The sequence below is a fragment of the Thunnus thynnus genome, chromosome 16 (genome assembly GCF_963924715.1).
Source record: "Thunnus thynnus chromosome 16, fThuThy2.1, whole genome shotgun sequence".
In the NCBI taxonomy this organism is placed as follows: domain Eukaryota; kingdom Metazoa; phylum Chordata; class Actinopteri; order Scombriformes; family Scombridae; genus Thunnus; species Thunnus thynnus.
Genome location: NC_089532.1, coordinates 25794225 through 25811508, shown reverse-complemented (window position 1 = coordinate 25811508; position 17284 = coordinate 25794225). Strand labels below are relative to the sequence as shown.

The following is a 17284-nucleotide window of genomic DNA, read 5'->3' as shown; positions in this document are numbered from 1 at the left end:
TCAAACAGTTAAGATCTATATTTGAGGAGTGCTTCTAATGTTTAAAATGTGGGTCTGGTCAAAGAAAACTATTTACTTAAACGTGTGTTCCAGCTCCACTGGGCCGGCCTGTTGATAAACTATCACTAGATGATAGTCCAAACATTGGTTCTTCAAGCTCTGGAAGCGGCCACTGGAAAAGACCAGGAGGCAAGCGTCCAGACGGATCCAATGTAGGCACGACAACGTGCTGTCTTCATTTTCCACTGTAACGTCTTCAGTGTAGAAACACGCTAGGTTTACATGACGAAGGACTTAAAACAAACGCAGCGGTCTTGTTTCAGGGCCCTGCGAGACATCAGTGGTTTTGTGATACAAACTTTGATTTTGGAGAATGCCCTTCAATGCCATGTACAATATTTTGTAAGAGAAAAAAACATAATCTTTCAAACACCAGAATTTGATCATTTCCAAACAGTTGTTCCAAGGTGTGTGGCGATGTTATGTCGCAAATGAACAAGCTAATATTGTACTTAGAAAAAAATACTAAAATTGACTTCAGCTGAACTGAGATTGATACTGACACTACAATGCAGTGAGGGCAGCAGAACAACAGAATTCTGGAAAGACAAAAATTTGTATGCCTGAAGATATATGTGCATCTGCACAGACAAATAAGCCAGGACATGTGCCATCACTCAACACTGGAGATGAGTCAAAGCATAAACCGGAGAGGAAACGGCAACAAAAAAGTCAGCGTGTCCAGTGAATGTGGTCACAACAGACATCATTAAAGGTTCCCAGTGTGAGTTTGACCACAAACTGGGGGAAATCAAGGATAATCACCCGGGTAGAGGGGAAATAATAAAAAGGCGGACTGTGGGGGCCAAGGAGCGGTAAATACATCAGCACTGGAGCGGCGATGTGCCAAGTCCTGGATGGAACCTCTGGCCTGAACTCTGGCCCTGACTGGCTGGGTCCCTCTGCCATTTGAGCATAGCAGCAGAAATAAAGCAGTGCTGGCTGGAGCAGAGTCCTGGGAAACTGCATTAGATCTGGTTAAGCCTCAGTGAATGAGGCTTCAACTCAGCAAGGATGCATAACCAACAGCATAAGTTATGTAGGCACTTTTCAGCAAACCCCAAATACATATAAATCATGAAACATATTTGTTCAAGAATCTCCGGGTTATTAGCATTACAAATACAAATTAGTGTCCAGAAAAAAGTCTGAGGCACACTGTAAATATCTTAGAGGGCTGACAAGGTCAGCGCAGCAGTATTCCCATCCTCCCTGTCCTGAGATGACTGGCTCAGCAAGGTCACATCATTTTACACACATAAAGTACATACTGTACAACCAGTGACCCTCTGCTGTGAGCTCCTCTAGAGCATTTACTCAGGACTTTCAGTGAGTTTGTTGCCTTCTGTCATCTGTAAATCTGGAGAAAGCATCAAAAGCCATAATATCTATGTTACATGGGGGAAATGACTGATTAGAAGAGATGAAGAATCAAGGAACACAAGGAGACATACTTCTGGATCTCCTCCACAGTTAGCTTGTCATCTCTCTGCTCTCCTGTCACCATGGCCAGCTCTTCTTTCAGAGATTGGATCTCCCTCTTCAATCGTGCTATTAGCTGAAACACACATACAAAAAGCAGGGTAAGAGGACAACTGTATGTGCACGTACACGCATTGTAAAAATGAACACTTAAAGGCATACTATACAGGATTTGTCAGTTGCTGTTTGTAAACACGACATTCAAAGTTGGCCCCTCTTCCGCAGCTCAACGACACCAGGGCGAGTTGAGAGCGTGAGCGAGAGAGAAAGAGAGGGAACGAGAGAGAGCAGCAGTGGTCGAGCGAGCTGTATGAGTGGGTGAATGAAGAGAGTGAGCTGCGGTAGTGAGAACAAAGCAATCAATCAGAGAAATAATTGTTTGTTTGATTGATTGTTTCATGGTGGTTATGTTCTAAAGCATAAATAAACACGCCCACACCTCTGCTGTCCTGCGGGAAGGGGCTGCATTGCTGGATTTGGTGTGGATTTGGTGATGCAACAGCTGAAGCGCACAATTCATCCTGTCCGCTGTAGTTCCCCCGCTCTGCACGTTGGCGTGTGTGTTTATGTGTGTGTGTGTTTGTGTGTCTGTCTGTAGCTCAGCCCCACCCTTGGTCAAATAGACACAGAATTCCGACCTCACACCCTGCACACTGTTATTGGCTGGGGGCTACACACCCACTCCTCAAAGGTTGACGCCCAGAAATGTCCTGAACACTGCAAATAAGAAGAATATAAGAAAATACAGGCAGAGGGCAGAGTCTCTGTAGATGAATACACCGCCACACACTTCTAGTGGGTCATAAGTGATGATTGAGAGGGATTATTTTTGTATGAATCTATACATTATTTCTTAAGAAAATCTTGCATAGTATGCCTTTAAACACATTTTTAAATACAGTTCAAAACAAAGACACACACACACACACACACAAGCAACACATTCAGTCAGAGGCTATTTCGCTGCTGCCAGCCGATGAGACAATCCCTCTGAAAATGATCTTGCGGCTTATCTTGCTGATGTATTTTGAGGACAAACTTAAGTGATTCCAGACAACTGGATGCTTCAGCGAGAAAATGCAGGAAGCAAAACATAAAATAGCATTAAACAGCTACGGTGGCAAAAAAAGAACACATAAAACCTTCTGCTCCTGTCTGTCCGCACGTGTTTGGTTAAGGCCGTGCACACTGAGCCAACGGGCTGGTTGCTGTTAGTAACCGCTGTCCGCGGCTCCGGTTACTGTATATATAAAAAAAGCGAAATATCTCACCAAGCCCAGACATAGCTTCTTAAATAACTACTTAGATAGCCATCTTTGCATTAATGCTAGAATGCATATTAATGTCAAAAATGATGATCAGAGGAGAGATAATACAACAGGATTGGGATGTTGTTTTTATAAACAGCCTTAAGCATATTTCCGCTGATTAATACTGACAGCAATACATTTCTTAATATGTGTATCCAAGGTATTGCGTTCTCTACCTGCTGAACACAGATAGGCGGAATATATGACAAAAAGCTATTTAAGGCATGAAAGAAGAATCCACCGAAAACAAATGTGTCCAAGCCCCGGCCTCTGTGATGTATAACCTTTAATCTTTGGAGATAAGCGTGTGGTGCTGTGCCTAGACAGGTCAGTCTAACTGACCCTGTGTCAGTCTAGGGAGGGATTAGCAGGCGTCTACCTACCTAGCTCCCAAAGGATTAATGAGTTCAGATCATAGATGAAGTGGCATTAGATCCTGACAATAATAGCTCTTCTGATGGGACAGAGCTCTATAAAATTGATGTCTTGGCTTTGCTGTGCATTTTAATGCTCCATTGACTATGAGATATGTACAGTTTAGACTGACTGACTGATCCGCTGAACAGTTGTATGATTTACTAAAACAAGAGGTGCCAGGTTGTAAAGAAAAATGTAACTTGACATTATTTGTGTTCAGCACCTCTGAAAGCAAGCTCTCAGTTATCTACATCATTAACAGTGTTTTTCATATTTCATTCTTTGTTGTTGATGCAACAGACCTTGTCAGTGGGATTAAATCCTAAATCTCCTGGTCCACACCGGGAGCTTGAGGTTAGAGGTGAGCCCACTTGACATGTGCCCTTGTTTTGATGGTAAGCAGCATGTAAGTCCCTCATTCTGTGTTATTAGAAGCCATGTTAAGTGTAGTGTGCCATAGCTTGAATTTGACAAAATATGATTAAAAGTCACGGTTTTGAATTTCAGTCTGCTCATTCATCCTTTCATTCATTCAGTTGTTTGTGCATGCATGTTATAATTCTGCTGTCATTTCAGACCCTGCCACTCTCATCTGCCTGCCTTTCCCGCCAGTAGTATCACCTGACCTGCTTCTCCTCCCCATGCACCTGCTCACCTGTTCCCCATTCTCTTGTTAGCTCCCTAGTATATATACCGGTATGTTTCCAATTGCTCTCTGCCAGATTGTCCTTGTGCCATGTGCCTTAGCTTTCCAGCGCTCTGTTCCTTGCCTGCCTGTTTTGATCCTGATCGTGTTTTGGACCTTGCCTGTATTTTTTGGATTTTGCCTCAGCCCGACCCTTTGTACTTTGTTTGCCTGCTTGGATTTTCGTATCCCTGTTTTTTCTAAGACTTACTTTTACATCTGCCTCCTCAGTTGTGCTCTTGGGTCCCTTTTCTTAGAACTGTGACAGTACAATCTGGCCACCATGGACCAGGAGTAATGACCTGTTGGCTCTGTGAGTAATGACCTGTTGGCTCAGGCAGACACTCCTCATCGCCATGAGCAGCAACTCACCTCAGTGATGGGTAAATTACAAGATCTCTCCATTCAACGTGACCAGTTCCAGGAGTGGCTCAGCAGCTGGTCGCTCCATCTCAGCCTCAATCACCTGCTCCAGCTCCTCCCTCTCCACGCCATGCTGTTTCTCTGGAGCCTCATGTGCCTCCCCTAGAACGCCATTCCAGTGAGCCTGGCGGCTGCCAGCCTTTTTTGATTCAGTGCTCCTTGGCCTCCGAACTCCAGCCATCTACCTTCCCCACTAAACACTCTAAGGGAGCCTACTTGCTCTCTGACTGAGCTAAACTATGGGAAACCACCAAGTGGGAAAAGCAGTCATCGACACTCTCCGCTGCTAAGGCATTTTCAGCGGAATAAAGGACAGTGTTTGATCATACAGCTTTGGGCCAACAGGTGGTGAGGGGGCTACTAAACCTGCAACAGGGGGAACGACGGGTAGATGACTTCTCCATTGAATTACGGATATTATCCGCAGAAAGTAAGTGGAAGTCTCCGTCTCTGTATGATGCCTTTTACAATGGATTGTCCAAAGACCAAAGATGAACTAGCTGTTGAGAATTACTCAGCGAGCTAGATCCTCTTATTGGACTGACTATATGTATTGATAACCATTTGAGAGAGAAAGAGGGAAATATTCTAGTCCAGACCCGTCTCTCCCCGGAGGAACTCCATCAACACTGCATAGAGAATCGCTGCATGTGCGGCCAGTGTTGTGGTACTAGAGTCCTGATTTTCAGGACTTGTGACTCGATTTGGACTTGAGCACTGATGACTCAGTCTCAGACTTGGACTCGAGTATTGACTGCATTCAGACTCGGAAGTTGGAGACGAGGACTCGGACTACTTGATAAAGAAGTAAAGGTTTTTTTGTTTGTTTTTTGTTAGTTTTTAACAGGCCCTGCTTTGGCTGCAAAACCCCTTGGGGTCCCCCATTCAGGCCAGTGCTCTTGACGGGCACCTCCTCACCTCTTTCATAGGAGTCAGGTAGTCTCCAGCAAGTCAGGTAACCATAATGAGACTATGATCTCATTTGATTCATGTCCCTCAACTTCCAGTAATTCTTGGTTGCCCCTGGCTAGTTAAACACAATCCCCACACTGACTGGGCTACTAGAGTGATTTTAGGCTTGAGTGAACATTATCATGCTGTCTGCCTAAGAAATGCCCTGTCTCCTGTCCATAGTTCTCCCTCTCTTTCTGAGTTCCCAGACCCGTCTAAGGTTCTGCCTGAATACCTGGACTTGGAGGAGGTCTTCAACAGATCCTGTACCACATCTCTGCCCCCTCACCGACCCTATGACTGTGCAATAGACGTCCTCCCTGGCACCTCACCCAGTAGTGGTTGATTGTTCTCCCTGTTAGCTCTAGAGTGGCAGGCCATGGAAAAACATATCAGCAAGTCTCTGGCGGCTGGCATCATTCGTACGTCATCATTCGCAGCAGGAGCAGGGTTCTTTTTTGTGGACAAAAAGGATAAGACCCTCATCCCTGCATTGATTATGGAGGACTCAAAGACATCATGGTTACCTCGATGATAATCTAGTCCTTCCTAGATCCCCAAAGTAGCACATGGGAGAACCAGCTCTACATGAAAGCAGAAAAGTGTGAGTTTCATGTCCCGGGAGTCATGTTCTTGGGGTTTGTGCTCAAGCATTCAGATGGACCCAGCCAAGGTCCAAGCAATCACAGATTGGCCTCAGCCCAAGTACCGCAAACAACTTCAGCATTTTCTAGGATGCGCCAACTTGTACAGACACTTTATCTGGAATTAAAGTTCCGAGGCTGCCCCTTTCACAGTCCAGAGTTTCAGGAGCTCAAGCAACACTTAACCTCTTTCCCCATTCTCACTCTCCCAAATCCCTCCAGGCATGGACGCCTGGAGGGATTTTCCAATCGGGACATACCTTTAAGGTTAAAGTCCCGAAGGATGGGTCCCAGATTCATTGGCCCATTACCCATCTCCAAAGTCATTAACCCTGCAGCAGTGCGCCTGCACCTTCTGTCCATGTCTTTTAAGGATTCATCCCACCTTCCACATCTCCCACATTAAAACGGTCAAAAAAATCCCCCTGCACAGCACCCCCAGACTCCCACCTCCCACCCGGCTCAGTGATAGAAAGCCTGCATATATAGTAGCTACGACCCTGAAGAGCACTCTTAGGTCCATGCTCATAACATTCTGGACCTGGAGCTCAACTCTGAGTTCCATCGGTCCCATCCTTACCTGCCTGGTGGGACGTCGGAGGACAACCCTTGAGGGGGTGCTTCTGTCATGGTTTTGAATTTCACTCTGCTCATTTTTCCTTTCAATTCAGTTCAGTAGTTTGTGCATATATGTTCTGCTGTCATTTCAGACCCTGCCACTCCCACCTGCCTGCCTTTCCCGCCAGTAGTGTCACCTGATCTGGTCCCTTGTTAGCTCCCTACGGTCCCTTTCCAATTGCTTTCTGCCAGATTGACTTTGTGCCATGTGCCTTAGCTTTCCAGTGCTCTGTTACTTGCCTGCTTGTTTTGATCCTGATCGTGTTTTGGACCTTGCCTGTGTTTTTTGGATTGTGCCTCAGCCCGACCCTTTGTACTTTGCCTGCTTGGATTTTTGTATCCTTGTTTTTTTTCTAAGTAAAGACTCTTTACTTTTACATCTGCCTCCTGAGTCGTGCTCTTGGTTCCCTTTTCTGAGAACTGTGACATTAAATCTGAAAGAGCCCCTATCTAACAGACAGCTGATGTTGGCTGATGAGCCTAATTAAACCTACAGCTTGAGTTCTCTGCAGGAAAAAAGAGGAATTCATTCAAGAAGAGAATGGCCCTTTCTAAACTATATCTAAACAGACATGTAATTACATGTTAATGGTAGGGCAAATAGGCCAACACCAAAATCAATGGATGTTGTATGTGTTGGAAGGAAGCCAGACCAGTTGTAGTAAAAAAAATCTGCAGAAATCACACCACAAAACAACACACTAAACCACCTAAAAAAACAAGTGGCAATTGTTCTTTTTCTCACATGACCAACTTCTTTCTTCAGTATAAATTGCACTTAACTATCACCACTGGATTTGACCACACCACAAAATACTAAGTCTGCAAGACTGCTGAAAACTGTCTCAGTGGCAGAGAACAAATACAACAGAAAATGGCGACTGTGTGCCACAGTGACACCCTGACACAAAGTTGCTAGGGAGCCAAAGGTTAGAGAAAGCTAAATCAAGGTCAAAGGTCATCTAACTTGATGATCTAACTGCCACTTCTAGCAGGCACATCCTCTACCTGGAAAGTGGTAAGCAGTCCTACAAGCCAGACATTATAAACCCAAGATGCTCTTGAGAAGAAACAGACCTGCAATGTGGTTTTGGGTGGGTGCCACTTAGCTAAATGAAAATTTCACCCCTAATCCACCCCATATCATATGTTTTAACATTGGATATCATAGCTGACCATCCTTCACCAGAGCCGCTCCCAGTATCTCTTTTTTGGAACCCATGGTCTGATGTAATACTCCCAGCTGCATCCTCAAAGGCTGACCGCCAGTTGTTGGTCAGTGGAATAAGTGGCAGTTTATTTCAGATCCCTGAGCCCACACTGGTACCACAGCACCAGGGCAGGCTTCCACATACTCTGAATAAAAACTGACTCAGAACATGTGACTGGTGATGTCAGCATATCCTATGGAAACCCATGTCAGTGTAAATGGCAACAAGCAGCTTTTTTAGGTGGTGGAAGAAGCAACTTTTCAGACTCAAATTCATTCAAACTCTTTCTTATGACAAATATATTACAGAATTAACTCAGAAACATTAAGCTGATTTGTACATATAGTCCTAACTTTAAATTGAACCTCTTCTGCTCGAATACAAATTGACCATACAGTGCAGAAAACTACCCACAGTAAAAACTGTAAGCACTGCAGTATAACCACAGGTTACACCTTAAATGCATATGTACTATGTAGTATGCTACTCACAAACATGCTGCAATTATGGGGCCCCCTTTTTATATAGAAAGGAGACATGTTTTCCCACTACACCTAAACATGGGCTAGGTCTTTTATTTCCCCCAACAAAATGATAACACATGGGCTGTACTCTGTGCATGGCACCATAAGGCATTTTAGACTAAGGCGAGGAGCACTGCCCTGCACTACACCACTACACTACAGTTACAAATGTCCTTCTGCCCTAATGAATGCAAGCAGCTTAGACGAGACAGATGAGGGGACCCAGGGAGATCAATCACTCGCAGGAATTTTCACACCCGCTACCCGAACATGTCTCTCTGGTGGGCTATAAGCAGGCTTCTGTTTAACTCACAGGTATGCGCTAATCAGAGCTGTCTTCTCAAGCAACATGTTGTGTGTCTCCTTAAGTGAGGGGAAGGTCCAGGTTCACGAGGGTCACCCAGCCTCCTATTAGCCTCTGCTTAACTGCATAACAACACCTTTAGATCAACTTTTTTGACCCTTTAAGAATTACAGAGAGAAGTCTGATGGCAATGCAGCTCAACTCAAACTAAGCACACAGAGACTGTGCAGCTACTGTAAATGCTATAGTGAGGTAGTGGAAGCATCGTGGAATATGTAGATGACTGTATCTTCCAGGATCAGCATGGTCTAAATAGAGGATTAAGACCAACTTTAGTGCTCTTAGAGGAGCAAACAGAACCAACCTTATATGGTGCGGTCACTGTGGCCGACTTCATTATGATCACAGGTCATTTCAACACCTCATTCTTTACCCGTCCACAAAAGACTTGTTAAGTGTTTTGTCTGGTCTGGCTGCATGGTTTCCTGCCTTTCAGGCTTTGAATAATTGCATTTTGTAGCCTGTAGGCTACAGTATAGGACCATTAAGGCAGTGTGTGGTCTGAACGATGTACCAAACACTGACTGCAAGATTGTGAAAAGCAAACTCCAGGTTTCAAATCAATTACCACAGCCGGCAAGTCCAATAGACAGTGTGCCTTCAGATGGGGCAGGCAAAAAACGGGAGTCTGAGTGTCACTTCAAACCACAATACATGACATCATTCTAATCTGCAAACTGCACTACTGGCTTTTGCTTTTTTCTCAGTAAACCAGGGAGAGAGATAGAGAGAGAGACAGAGAGACGGGAGCAACGAACAAAACGAGAAACACACTAAAGAGCCATAAACGGAGACAAGAAGTTTGCCCACGGGGTTTGGGTTTGCCTGGAGCTGTAACTGTGCCGGACCCAATTGGGAGCAGCCAGACACTGTCACAATTACTGGGCCGGCCGCAGACTCTCTTAAAAATACCTTTGTAGGGTTTGCAAGTGGCCAGCCAAGTCTCAGTAGCAGTAATACAGTAGCAGTTGATCCCGAGGCAGATCTGGGTGGGAGAAGAGGAAGCTGTGATGACTCACTACTGTATATCCCCCAAGCGGCCTTTTCAACAACTACCAGGTCTGCTTCCTGGCACATTACATTAAGGGAAGGTGAGGCAAGTATTCTACAGGGAGAAAGTGAAGGAGGGAAACCATTGTCAAGGGTTAACCTGTTGACAATATCCCATGTAATTTTATATTGCTTATTCTAAGATGTATATATACACTGTATGTAACAAACAGCAGATATAGGAAGTATGTGTAAGGTCAATGTAAAAAATTGCAGAGTGGACTATGGGCCCAGGTATACCACAACAATCCAAGGACTTACTCTCACCAAAACCTCCTCTGCTTTACATCTTCTCTGGCTTCTTCTTCAAGTTACTCAAATAAAATGTAATCATTGTATATAGATACTAAATAAGATTACTGAAAGTAAATAGACTGCCCACACTAATTTTAAAGATGTCACAATGTGTCTTCATATCTACAACATCTGGGCAGGAACTGTTGTATGTGGATACATGCGTGCAGCTGGGGCTTTCTTGCATGTTTGTGTGTAAAGATATATATACACACCAGTCTCCAGCTGGATGTTTTCTCATGAGGCCGTGAGATATTGGGATAAAATATGCCATAACAGAAAAGGAGGCATGTAAACAAGACGGCGAGAGAATGCAAACAGGACCTATGAGCAGTCTAAATATCACACGACAGACAGACATCCACGTGTTGAAGGTGGAAAATTTCTTCTTTTAGAATGACTGTCTAATGCTGGAAAAACTAATTTGGTATTGGAAACCTAAAGAGAACACGTGGTGGGTTACACTTAGTTGAGGCTGGTTTCTCACTGCAACTCATTCGCTCATCAGTTTAAGGTTTGGATGCTACGAGGAGGGTCTGGCCGTGATGAAACAGCACATTAAGTCATGTTTCTGTGGTGTAATTGTGTGGCTGAGCTTTGGTATTTGTAGTGACTGGTGAAGTACTGTGAGTGTGTGGCTGTCTCACCAGGGCAGGATCCAGTTCTTCATTCAATATCGCCTCATTCTTGATGACTGCTACACGCTGAGCAAAGCGACACGTAGAGATGGACTCCTGAAGGTGACAGTATTTAATGAAATAAACAAATAAACAGCTTGCACATTGCAGGGCTACAATGTCCACTTATTATTTATTGCACCAAGGTGACGTTTCGAGCACCACTGATCTTCATCAGACTCAAGTTACAAAGCACAACGCCATCTGAAATATATACATGACACTAGTCACATGATACAGTCACATGACCCGAGCGTCTAATGTGACATAGAATTAACATAGGCAAAACCATATACATCCATAAATATACACACACACACACACACACACACACACACACACATTTGTGTGCATGTACATATAAATAACTTTTTTGTGACTCCTGAAACCCACTACTTGTCAGTTATATCATCTGTATACTTGTCATCTGGGTTCTATTTTATTTTTCTTTCTCGGTTTCCTCTTTTTGGTCTTCATGCTGTTGGTCTCTGGTTAATAATATTGCACTTGAGGCGCCTTTTTAGTATTTTCCAAAACTTTATGACAGCCTACAAGCCCGATGGTGGTCAGGGATACCCTATGGAGCGTCTCCCTCTTTGCATACTTTTGGATATATTTTTGTACATATAATATTTCTGTACATAGTTTTTTTTCTGGAGTGATTTATTTGGTGTTACATTACACCAGTGAATTCTGAATTAATTCAGAACTATATATTTTTGCACATATATAATTGCTTTTTCTGATGAGTGTTATCTTACACCATTGAATTCTGAACTGTATTTATGGGATACTATCATTATCATGTATGTACATGCAAACAATATATTTATCTGTGTGTGTATGTATTTATGGATGTATGTAGTTTTGCCCATGCTATTTCTATGTGACATTAGAGACTCGGGTTATGTGACTAGTATCATGTGACTCGTATCACGTATATATTGCAGATAGCATCATGCTTTGTCACTTGAGTCTGATGAAGAGCAGTGGTGCTTGAAACGTCACTTAAGTGGTAAGTGATAAATTGATATTTTAGTGCAAAAATCAGAAAAAAAATACAAAATTTTAATAATTTATGCTTTCTTTAGATGCACAGCTTTCATTCATTTTATGAAGCTGTACATACTGTATGACACTCCAATTAAGTATTTTATTTCTTCAAAAATGTGGTTTAAATAATCAGAAAATCCAGATGAGGTTTCAATAGCTAAAATATTTATATTTACTGACACACAGTGGCTGGCTAGCAAAGCCAAGGGGCCTTTAACACTCCAAAAAATTGTTTCTCTTCACTTTTTTGCAATCTGACAGAATGCTGTGTCTGAACATGGCTTGTACGAACATCCTTACATCAAGGTTCCTCTTGTCAACTGCCATAGTGGCGATCATGGTGGTCATGCAGTTGCCTCCAAGGCTGTCCCTCAGAACAGAGGTCAACATGGAGTTCCTGTAGGGAATATGGGTGCGATTCCTCTCTGACAAAGCTATGATCACCTGAAGAAGAGAGAAGAAGGGAGGGCTAACATGTAAATAAAGACAGAGATGAAGGTAGCTTATAAAAGGCCTGATTGTAACATAATGTCTGAAAGAAAATGTAGTCCAACAGAGTGCTTCAGGATGGCCATTAATCAAAGTCAAATGTCTGACGTAAAATGAATCATGATGAACTTATAGTAGATTCAACAAATTAAGCAGCCAGAATCAGCAGAACATACTTTTTTTTTCCTCACGGTGGAAAGCATTTAAGTCCCCCTCCACTGAAAAGTATGTTCTGCTTATTATTACTTTTCTTGGATGTTTGACCTTCAGTGTGAAGACTGATGTATATGAAATCCACCAAATCTGAGTTCAAGGCCTGTACCTACCAGCATGATTTGCAATATCACTACTAGTTTGCAGCTGATCGTGTCCAAATATGCAGCTTGCACAAGTGTGATGTGGAAGTCCTCAGTGCACCTACACTGAGAATGAACTTTACAGTGAAGTAGGACACATCTTGTGTCCAGCAGTTAAACTTTTGAAAGGAAAAATATTTGCATATTCATGGACTGGGGATTTTTCAGTGAGGGAGAATGAGGAGATGCCATTTAATGATTTTAATAAGGTGACTAAACTTTTTTTTTGTGGAAAAACCATATTAGACACATTATTATTCAAAGCAGAGTATTTTATATGTCTAAAAACATGTCTGGAGGGGACCTATAAAATTACTGTGCCAAATCTTACACAGTAAATGAAAAATGTATTCTATGCCAAAATGTATTTCATTATTTACATCAAATAAATTTTGTATATTCAATTGTTTGTACAATGTATTATTTTAAATTAAAAAAAAAAAAACACAACTATGTTGCAGAAGTGCTGCTACCTGCTCCAAGTAGTGGAGGGAGAGGTTGATGTATTTGGCCTCAGTGAGCAGCTGCCCATTCAGGCCAGTCTTGCTAACTCTATCCGATCCAGCCAGGTCCACCAGGTGGAGTTTGGAGCGCCTCAGGGTGGCCGAGCCCGGCTCACGCCTGCACAAGTGCACAGTAAAAATACAGTGGGAACGTGTGGAAGCCTGGTTCATGGGAGTCTGGGGATGAGTGAAAGAAGGAGAGTAGAGTTGTAAGAACATCATGCATCGCACTGAATCTTCTAAAAACGGTGGTTCACATGTGGTGGACGCGAAAAAGAAAAAGGAAATTCTATTCTCCCATCTGCGGTACTTTCCATATTCAAACAACAAAAAACATGTTTCCTTTGATTCTTATTTTTTCTTGCTCCCGCTGGTTTGAAGATCAAAGCCACACCATGTGTAACCGATGAGCAGTAAACATATGGTGGCAGCTTTACAAAAGCTGAGGTTTGATTTTCAGATGGTCACTGGAGCAGCAGAAGTCAGGTTGAGACCAGGAGGAGACAAAAATAGAGTGTGAGTCACGCTGCACAAACAAGCTTTATTAACTAGAGGAGGATGAGTTACTCATGGGGTCCTTGCTGAGAGAATAAACAGAGGAAATGGATATTCACAGGCACGGTGCTGATCATAGGCTTCTTCTTGTTTTCTTTTGTTTGTGCACTAGCCTGTAGGAAGCTTCAAACACATGAAGATGGTTGTAAATAACAGCTGTTAATTAGAAAGTAGGGGTATCCTGATAATACAGGACATCTTGACCCAGATTAGCCTCTGATCAAAGCTGAGGTTCTTTTCCTTTTGTGAAACAGTCTATGGTCACTGATCTAAGCTAAAGACATGACTCACTTTTTCTTTCTGCTTGAAATCATCATCATAGACATTCCAGGTCATTCATTCTCAAAAGGGGCTCTGACCCTGACTTGTTGTTGGCATAAATGTGCCAACACCTGCCTGTTAGGGTCATGACAGCTCATGACAGATCTTTCACTATCTTAAACCACCACTGTCATCTCTTTCCTCAGTCCAAATTCCCTTCACTCTGCACACATCCACATTTGCTCCACAGGGTATCCCTTAAAGTAATATGAAACAGCTCTTAGATGTTGACAAGGAGTCACAAACCCAATATGATTGTACTAACGGTCAAGGTTAGGGAGTGTCCATGCTGAACAATCTGTTTTAGAGTTTTATCATGAACAGTTATTGTTCACACCAACCAAATGCTGGTAAAATATTGATAAGTGGCTTGTACAGACATACAGGAGGTATGTGTATTTTTTATCACCCATTCACTTTACTCAATGTGCCAAACTTTCAACTTATTAGTTTCCTTTTAATGTATCTGCTGACATACAGGCAACTTCTCAGTATGTGTTATACAATTCAAGCTTGCAGCAAAAAAAGCTAACAGTGCACGACAAGCAGTGTAAATATTTTTGATAGCTTTAACATTAACCTGCTCAAGTGTGATTTGTTCCTTTAACAATGAGACAAAATCTCATGTTGTACTGTGCGTCAGATGTATGCAATGCATTAAAAGTAATTACGGCACATAACCTGTGATGGAAAGTGCCTCTATTTTAATGCAGGCACCAAGTAAATACAGTGCCATATACAGTAAGTGGTTGTTAATGCATGTACTACAGTGGAAATTGATATCAGCACTCGCAGACGACAGTTAAAAGACTTTAAATACAGTGGCAGCTGCTCATAGATTAGAAGTGACTGTTGGCTCTTATCTCTGAGTGTTATTGTTCTCTTCTACCATGGCTTTTATCATGACTGAGCAACAGCTCTGTTTGAGTAAGTTCTGAGATGTGTGCATAGTGTGCACCATAATAACTTCATTTTGATATCACCAGATATCATATAAAGGTTTCATTAGGAGTCCCGGAACAACTCAATGAGCTGAAGACAAGAGCATGTGGAGTACAGACTGTGTATGAATGTCTACAGAGGAAATACTGGCACATTACAGTATGTCCTTGCAAAAGCAGCACGACAATGCAACCTTGTCAGAGTCATTTCCACTACTCTCCAGTGTTCTCAACTGACCACATGTTGATCTTACATGCACCACATGCTGACCACACACAGGGCTACAGTAGGTCAGCATAAAGGGGCAAACTGGTGTTACAAATCCTGAAATATGGAGAGATCACTGTTTCAAAAGTTTAAGTGGGCAGTTTCATTTGGGCTACCATGTGATGCACCCCACTGTCCCTAATAAGTTTGCCCCCCCCCCTAAGGCGAGATAAGGAGGCAGATAGGATGTAGAAAGAGGAGGAAGATGTCCAGACCCTGCATCGCCACATGTGAAGAGAAGTGAAACAGGGACACTAAGAAAAGACCAGATGAGAGGAAACGTTTCCTGATGAGATTGAAGGAAGGCTGAGGAGTTGAGAAGGTGTATTTTATTTGCTGTCCAATAAAACTGTTGAGGGGATTGCCAAATCTCAAAGCGAATGAGCTCATGGTCTATTGAGTGTGGCCTGAATGGATGTGTTATCTTTTATCCTCATGGCCGGGAGCGAGAGAAGAAAGAAAGCATTACTGTTAACTTTATTGGAAGTCTATGTGGAGCGAGGACTTTTGGGATAATTCTGGCAGTGATAAATTGACAATGTTGACGGGTCTTTGTTTGCTTCAGGCTCAAGAGAACCCTTCTTGCAAAGAGGTCCCAGAGAGGACGGGAAAACAAAAGCGTGTGTGTGGGTGGATTGTGCTGGGGACTCCCCGACGAACTGTGCAACTCCTCGACCGCTTGATCAATACACTAATGTAACAACTAAAAATGTGTTTCCACTGACAAATTCCCCCCGGTTATACAGAAATGGACACTGGGAGTGTGTCATTGAGGCAAATGAAAGACAAATGTAATATTGTTTCGCTAATGTTGAGTATGTGTAATACATGTATTGGTAGAGTTATGGAATGCACATTTTCATATACACTACAGAAGTTACACGACAGGATACAAGCTACTAAACCCATTTCCAAGCTCTGGAAAAATTCCATCTCAGATCCCATAAGAATTTCTTTGGATTGGTTTTGCTTCATGGAAGAATCCCAGCCACATCAAAAACTGACTTTGAAATACTCGTCAGAAATGAAAAGCAAGTCTCTGAAACTTGATTACCCAGTTCACTTTTACTGTCTGTTATTTACTTACAAACTAGCAACAAAAGTAAACAAGGTGACATCAGCTCTTTGCTCCAAACCTCAGGTTGCATAGCAAAAGCTGACCCACCACATGTCTCATCGGCGTGGGGAGTCTGGGTGTCTGAGTGTAGAAAAGAACCACCACAACATAAACAGAAATTACAGAGAGAATGCTTGGTTTTACTGGGGAAAAACATGGTAAAAGGGACCACAGGGGACCAAAATAATATTTTAGAAGTTTAAAAGGTAGCCTTTAGGATGCATATTGCGTTTATGGACAAGAAAAAACCTTTCATGCCACTTACCCTGGGAGTGGCCAGGTTTTCCTGCATGTATTGGTGTGTGAATTAAAAAGCTGATGTCATATCTTTCATTTGTGTTAGTGGGGTATCCCTTTGGAAGCCCACATTCCCCTGTTTCTTACTTCTGCAATCATACGATTGGTGTCACCCAGGAAAAGTAGATTCAGAGCTTCCTCTTCATTTGCTGACTGCTGCAGTGACAGGTTCCTGAGATGGATGTTCTGGTCTGGATCCTCCATGATCATTACTTTTCTGGAAAAGAAAAAAAACTTTGTTAAAAGGAAATTCCAGCGTAATAAATGAACTTGAAATTAGAAATAAAAAATGACAAAGTGGGACAAATCCAGTCAAAACCTGAATAATCCAACACTGAAGCAATTACCAGAAACTAATTATGTCAGTTATGTCATCTATTTCCCTCCCATTGCATTGGCCTCACTCTGCTCCAAATCCAAACAAACCACATCTGTAAGTCAGTGAGGGCTGTGACCCACTTTGACACATGTGCTGTATCCATCCAGGGGTTCATAACTTGATAACACAAGGGGCTTGCTTTTAAAAACAAACAGGTGATTGGTTCTTGCCCACATTTGGCATTCAGAAACACAGTGTGCCTGGACAGATGAAGTTGAAAGGACTCCTGGGATCTTGCCACATCATTTCCATCACACCACCAGGGTTGTGACAGTGTGGCTACTGAATTGAGATG

The 17284-nt window shown here is 42.7% G+C and overlaps 1 protein-coding gene across 1 annotated transcript in view; it reads right to left on the bottom strand.

The window, feature by feature from the left end:
* The window catches only part of kif6 (kinesin family member 6), a 66716-nt gene that overhangs the window by 38156 nt on the left and 11276 nt on the right, over positions 1 to 17284 (bottom strand). Inside the window, exons 6-10 of the mRNA XM_067613860.1 lie at positions 16698 to 16827; positions 13082 to 13288; positions 12064 to 12207; positions 10681 to 10767; positions 1515 to 1618 (exon numbers count right to left, since the gene is read on the bottom strand). Of these exons, the coding sequence (XP_067469961.1) occupies positions 1515 to 1618; positions 10681 to 10767; positions 12064 to 12207; positions 13082 to 13288; positions 16698 to 16827 (672 nt within the window). The remainder of the gene's footprint in view (positions 1 to 1514; positions 1619 to 10680; positions 10768 to 12063; positions 12208 to 13081; positions 13289 to 16697; positions 16828 to 17284) is intronic.